Here is a 7,180-nt window from a genome sequence, read left to right as displayed (position 1 = left end):
TTCACTTCCTTGAGGTCAAACAACGAAAGTTGTGTCTATGTATCCGAAAAAGCAGGCGGGTTTCACTTTCACTGACTCCAAGGCATATAAATTGAAATCTTCCGTAAGCAGATTGTCAATACATGACAAAGAGCTACCCACCGCAACTCTGTCCATCTGCTCACAGAACTGGCTATTCAACGAAAAATGGATGTCAAAACAGGTCAGGGTTCCTTAATACGACACCAAACTTAACTTCAACTAAATGTAACAAATCAGACAGAGGGATGTGAGTGAAGAGAGAGACCACATCAAAACTTACTAAAATATGAGAGTAATCTGAATACATTCCCTCTCAACATAAGAAATCATGAGTTTAGTGTGAGGATCACGTTGACCTACTAGTGGGCTCAACACAGTAGCAAGATGTTATGCTACACAGTGTGTCCGAGCACTAATTTTACTGACAAGAAGCCTCATGGATCTTTGGATGACCATACATTTCAGCAAAAAGCACAATAATAGGTAAGACTTTACAGTATCTCACGGCAGTGACCGTTTCTTCAGGAGGCTGGCGCTCTCTCTCTCTCTCTCTCTCTCTCTCTCTCTCTCTCTCTCAATCCTTTTTGTCAGTTCTCAGGTCAGCACTGAGTTTGCGATACACTGGATCAGATAGTAAACACTACATTTTTTGAATGTAACCCCCTTGTCCAACACAACTGTAGGCACTGCCCTTGCCCACACATAAAAGTATCAGGGTTCACCCTGAATGAACACAAAGCATCCATCCGAGCTGCTTTGATATTTCCACCATGTCCACAGCATCAGCAGGCAGTTTGAAAACCACCTGTTTGGTAGAACTTATAAATCAACAACTGGTAAATGCTTTGGCATGGTGCGAAGTTCAAACCACCAAGTAGTTGAGACAGTGAGCATTCAGTAAACAAGACTGAAAACATTGCTAAGATTTCAAATAATGTCATCCTTCAAGATAAATAAAGAACTCACTCACTTCCCTCCCCTTTCACCTTCAACTACTCAGTGGTTCTTACGGCACAAAAACTGATACGCAATAGTGAGAGTCACTTCAGCATTTACTGTTAAAAAAATGTCTCACACAATAGAACAGAAACTTGGGTTTAAAAAACTAATATGAGTAACATAAATAGAGAAAAAGAACATTTGTTAGTTAACAAGGAAGACTTTCATTTATTCACAAATCAGGTCTACTGATGTTTCATTGACTGGCTGAAATATTGGCAAACAAGTAAAATGACTTTAGGGAACTTGTTTCTAAAGATTTATTTCATCATTTTATTTTACATATAATAAATTTCATACAAGTAACATTTCAATAATGTTAAAAATAACATTTTTAATTGTGTGCAGTTGATAATGTGCCATTCACAGCACTTTGGCATTTACAGTTAACACGTGTTTCAATTTTCATAAAAAAAAAAAAAAGAACTCAGAACACCACTGGAATGTTTGACAATGAAAGTAAAAAAGCTGATTTTATGAGGGAGCCAGGATTTATGTAGGACTAACAGCAAAATATACAGTATATACAAACATCATATGTACACACAATTCAGTAACATTCTGGAAAATGGTGAATATACAGATGCAAGATGCAATTTCCAAATTTGATATACTGAAATGTTTTTCAAGACAATAACTGGATGAAGTAGAAAAAAGAGAAAACATTCAATTAAAGAATAGAGGTGTAGAAAAATATCAGATATGAAACAGAGCTGCAAAGTCATGTGTTAGTGGAACGCTTTGCAGTTAAACCACTGCTATGCATAATGGATTGAAAAGAAAAATACTACAGTCGAACCTTGAAAGTAATTTGACACTCGTGGACCAGAAACTGCAAACAAGGTTAATACCAAGGTAGTCAATGGTGGAATGTCAATTTTATAGAAGGAAACACAAAAAAAGAAGACTGACAATGGTAGTTAAAGACCAAACAAATTTCATATGAAACAATTATACAAATATATCTTTCCTATCATTAAAAATTTTGTATTCTATATAGATGTCCTCATCTTAAACTTTACACATTTAACATATTCACTTATATACGTATAATGTGGAAGCACTATTAACACTTTCACCTTTCTATTCACTCGAGAGGTTCTGCCTTCCAAACACACAATTTTTCTTCACATCACACACATCCATTACAACTAACAGTTCTAATTTTAACATTAATTTTGTAATAAAAATAGGTGTATATATTGTCACTCAATCTGTGCAGCACACCACCTCTGACCATTCACTTTTGATAACTACTTTGGCCATATAAAATCACTTTATGTATTGGTCAATTGATTTTGACAAACAGAATGCAAGGAAGATGCCAATCAACTGGAGCAAACCCAAGCCAATGCCAACACCTATAACTATTCTTATATGTTCATCCACCCATACCAAGAACTTGTTATAGCAACCCTGAAAAAGCAAGAATCCAGAAATTAATATAATTTTTCTGTAAGAAATATACAATCATCATACAAATAAAATTAACTTACATCCATCCAGTAAGAATTTTGGTTTGATGCACTAGCTGGGCAAGCTGAATACTTGGGTTGGAATTTTGCTATATCCCCTTCAAGAATGCAGCAAGACCTTGGTACTGTGGCATTCCATTTTGGAGCAGTTTTGAAATCTTCCCAGTTCTGAACTCCACAGCATTTGAACTGAATACAAAAAAATACACATCATTGGGGAAAAAATAAAATAAAGAAATTACACTAACCATTTGTGTAACATGACAATAATTCTTGTGAAGATAAGGCTGAAGGTAGAAAGATGTAATCTCAGAGAACAATGTTAGAGTTGCCTATTGTGGCTATGCTCACATCTATTAAATACTATATATATATCTTACCAAACTCACTCAAATTACTTCATTCCCGATAATCCCTACTGTACACCAATATATTACAGTAGAAAAATCAATGGACTCTCATGTTTTTTGCTTTCAAGCACAGAGGAAGAGTGATGAACGAATAATTTTTGAGAAGTGTGCCTTACTATTTTAGAGAATTAATGTCCAGGCACCAACTTTCAAATCCTGAATGTATGAAGAAAGTTTTGGAAAAGCACTTTCAAACCAGGTGTTTAGGGAGGCTGGACCAGTTGAAAATAATTAAAAATTTACGAACTCATTTTAGTGTACGACTTCATTTTAGTGTACTACTACATTGCAAATAGTGTTTTAACACCCTAAATTTCTAGAGATACGAATTGCAGTTCAGTCTAGTCTCTTATTACTTTAATATTGCTACCTCTTCAGCAATTCATAAGCATTGCAATGTCTGCCATTGAAGTATGTATGCACAATGACTCATTATGTACAAAACCTGAACTCAGATACTTACAGACTTTATTACATTTCTGAACAGTCATTCTATCACAGAATGTATTGGAATACATTTATATAAATTGTCTGTGAGCACACATAAATAAAAACAATTCTTATAAAAGTAGAGAACAAGGTCATGTAGTTACTAGCTTCACAGACACCATCACCACCAAGTACACCTGTCTGTACTAAATAACTTATGTTTTTTTGTAATTTCTCACCTCTGCATTTATGTAGTCCCACATCAGTGTAACAGCATCCTGATTACTTGCATAATACTTCTCAATTGTTGACTTTAAAAATTTTTCTGTCTCATCCTTTGCCTGAAACAAATGCCATATTTATACTTTAATGTCAATCCATAAATATTTCAGAAGGCTGCAAAAGACTGAAGTCTCCAGACTCAGTCAGAGAAAAATTCAAAGATGTGAAGGAGTTTCAAAATCTAATACTGGTCACACCTGTAAAATATGCAGTGGCCAAATCAACAAGCACAAAAATCTGTCCAAAGTACGGAACAACTATTAATGTGTAGTTTGTGATGAAATGAGTCAATCAATTAATGTATGCTGCTCCAACACCTGACCATATGTTGTACACAGAACAGTACTATATGTAGAAATCACAGAACAGGGGAAAAATTGTTCCAAAGAATTAACATTACAGACTTCATCTCCATGGAGCAAAATGTGAGCATTAATTTAAGAAAAGGCAGGCTTAATAAGAATAATCTATACAACCAGAATCAGAATTTTTATTGTCCTCTAACAGACACAGTTAAGACTGAGATTTAATGTACAGGGAACTCGTCAACACTGCAATTACAACTGAAATTTACACAATACTCCTTTTCTATTTCCAGCTGATTAAAAATCATCATCATCAGTAATTTCAAGATCTGGCTTTGGATAGATTGCAAGCAAATATTAAGCTGCTCTATAAAGTAGCTGCATCACTTTCAAAATTCAAACTCTTGTACACCACAAACAAGCATTTTACTAAGTGTCAATGTAAAAGAGTAGAGTAGTCCTGGAGAACTCTTAAGCTAGGTGATTGCCATAATTCAGAAAATATATGACTTTTTCCATCTTTCCTTGAAGGCATTACATTAATAGTGACAACCCCCCCCCCCCCCCACCACACACACACACACACACACACACACACACACACATAATATACAAGTAACAATCATGTTATTGTATCTTACCTCATCTTTGTAAGCAGCTGCAAGACTTCCAGCTGTGATCTCCATTATAAGAATTATCACCAAGAAAACACCATACTGTAAGCAGAAAGAATTATTACTTCCTTCAGCCGAGCTGTCCAAAAAGCTAATTACTTCAAGGCCGATGGCTTTCATTAATGACAAAGCGACAAGGAGGGTTTGTGTGTAGGCAGAGAGGGTTGTATAACTATGATTCTCCTTCCGTCCTCCCTCTCCCCCCCCCTCTCTCATCAACCTTAATGGTATTTTATTCTAAGTAGTTTAGAGAAACATTTACTTTTGAGAGTGTACAAAATAAGGAATGTTGCTCATAAACATTGTAAGTGCAAAATTTTCTTTACCTCGTCTATAAACGAGCAAACATGTGTGCAAACAATTTTAATTTAATTTTGATAACAATCAAATAGGACAAGTGTCCAAAAAGTTGTTATTTATATGAAGATGATTTGTTTTGCATTTTTATCTTTTGTCTGAGGTGCTGCTTAGGTTGCATGCAGCAGATCGAGTTTGACAGCAGAAACCCTTACATTTCAGCAAGTGTTGCATGAAGCTACCAATGCTGTAAAGAGTGACAAGGAGGGCCTCAAGTACTGCTTCATGATACACTTCAACGAAGAGGCAAGATAACAATACTAATACAAAATATCTGTCTGTAAAACACAGTTGAGTATGAGGTTAACTACTGCTCAAATCTGACATCTGTACTCACATAACGCAAATTCATTATTCAGAAATTAAAGACAGTATTTCAATCAATGTATGATATAAGAACACAAAATCACTGCTGATGAACGTTTCCGTATTTATACTGTTGGAAAGTGAAGCTGCTGAAATAAACTGAAGTAGTAATCCGAATCAGATAAATATTACATGCGCACTGGTTCAGAAAATTCATAAAAAGAGGGGGGAGGGGGAGAGAGAGAGAGAGAGAGAGAGAGAGAGAGAGAGAGAGAGAGAGAGAGAGAGAGAGATATGCACGTACTAATCATTTCATTTCAGACTCTGATATTGGCAAAATTTCTCCTTTCAGCTTACAGTGAAATATTCATTTGGTACAAACAAATCCCTTCAATACTTACACAAGTCAAAAGGCATTTCGATTCTCTCAGTGCACCACAGTAGCCAAGAAAACTGACTACAAACATAAATGCTCCAGCTGCTATCAGAATATATGACGCCTGTTCTATAACAGTGGGTTGTGTGAATTGTTGGAACTGAAACAAAAGAAGAAACCGTAGCAGTCAATCTACTACCATCTAAATTAGGTTAAAATAATACAGTAATCTCAAAAAACCAATTACAAGCAGTTGTTTGGAGCACCACCACCATGACCACCTTTGACAGTTAAAACTATTTATCCTTAAAAATCTTGTCTTGCAATTCCGGTCATTTAATCATTACAAAGAGAACTTCATGGTTCAGCCCATCTCAAAATCTTAAAAGATTTTTGGAAAAGTAAATAAACTTAATAAACTTAATACATTTAACCAAAAAAGTGAGTCATAAAACCTTGTGATCTATGAGACCAAACGTTCTATAAATTGTGGATTATATGCAGGAAATATCTACAGAGTGTGATGTGGCAGCTGTTAAACTAAAAATTAGTTACCTGAAATGCCTATATAAACAAATACAACAAGACATTAAAATTTTGCAAGAGTGGCGTGTCTGCAGATGATTTTTACACACCCACTGTTGGTTAGCGTGCCACTGTAGCCAGTGTTTTCGGCTCCGAATGTTATTTCTATTATAAAGATGTTTGTGGCCCCCGATTTATCCCTGTGCGAAACCTTAAGTTCAGATCCAACACTTGGGTTTCCTGTTTCTTGTATTTAACTCTTGTCACTGCACTATAACATTCATATCCGCTTATATGAGTTCAACTGACACCATACTGAAAGCTGTGCAACAACATAGAATTTGTGCCGTTGTGTATGAACTGAAGGTCACGATGCCACTATAGAAAGCCACAAGCTGTGGCGCCACATTAGACGCGTGTGTGAACCCTACTTAACAATACATCATTTCTTTGTCAATGGCTGAGCTTTCAGCAAGCGAAGATATAACAACATCCCTTACGAGTGCTGTATTTTGGCGAACAACTGAGAAGCAGTCGTGCTCTAAACCCCCTTCACCCGCAAAGGTTATTTTACATTCTTCTTCTTTCGCTCTCAATTTGAGTTGAAGTGATCAGGAATCAGCGAACTTGAATTTTTCGGACACTATGATTATTACCGAGTGGATTTTTGGAACAGACAGGTATGATGTTTTCTTAGACAGGGAAGCAAGAACAATTTCTGGTGGATAAAATGGACAGGATCTGGAATTTTTCAACCTTACACTTTCCCTATTTCCACATTTAAGTATACATCTTTCACTTCTTGCAATGGAGAAGGATTTTTTTCTGCAGATAAACACGTTAGTCTAAATGATAAGAATCTGACTTTTTATTTACCAGCAGAAAAAATCATCCTATTGGAACACAAAAAGGCGAAAATGTTCTGTTTAGAAGAATCTGACTGAAAAGTGAGGTAATGCCAGCTGCCTTTGTTCTACCTTCCTCGGCACCTTTAAAAATTTTCCCAAACATTTTGGCATGC

General features: G+C 35.8%; 1 protein-coding gene across 1 annotated transcript in view; it reads right to left on the bottom strand.

The window, feature by feature from the left end:
* Window positions 1-1,263: 1,263 nt before the first annotated feature.
* Window positions 1,264-7,180, bottom strand: part of LOC126237195 (CD82 antigen-like) — a 326,754-nt gene continuing 320,837 nt past the window's right edge. Inside the window, exons 4-8 of the mRNA XM_049947074.1 lie at window positions 5,660-5,794; window positions 4,563-4,637; window positions 3,574-3,675; window positions 2,517-2,684; window positions 1,264-2,436 (exon numbers count right to left, since the gene is read on the bottom strand). Of these exons, the coding sequence (XP_049803031.1) occupies window positions 2,293-2,436; window positions 2,517-2,684; window positions 3,574-3,675; window positions 4,563-4,637; window positions 5,660-5,794 (624 nt within the window). The 3' untranslated portion in view covers window positions 1,264-2,292. The remainder of the gene's footprint in view (window positions 2,437-2,516; window positions 2,685-3,573; window positions 3,676-4,562; window positions 4,638-5,659; window positions 5,795-7,180) is intronic.

This window comes from Schistocerca nitens, chromosome 2 (assembly GCF_023898315.1).
Source record: "Schistocerca nitens isolate TAMUIC-IGC-003100 chromosome 2, iqSchNite1.1, whole genome shotgun sequence".
Classification (NCBI taxonomy): Eukaryota; Metazoa; Arthropoda; class Insecta; order Orthoptera; family Acrididae; genus Schistocerca; species Schistocerca nitens.
This window is presented reverse-complemented; position numbering and strand designations above follow the sequence as displayed.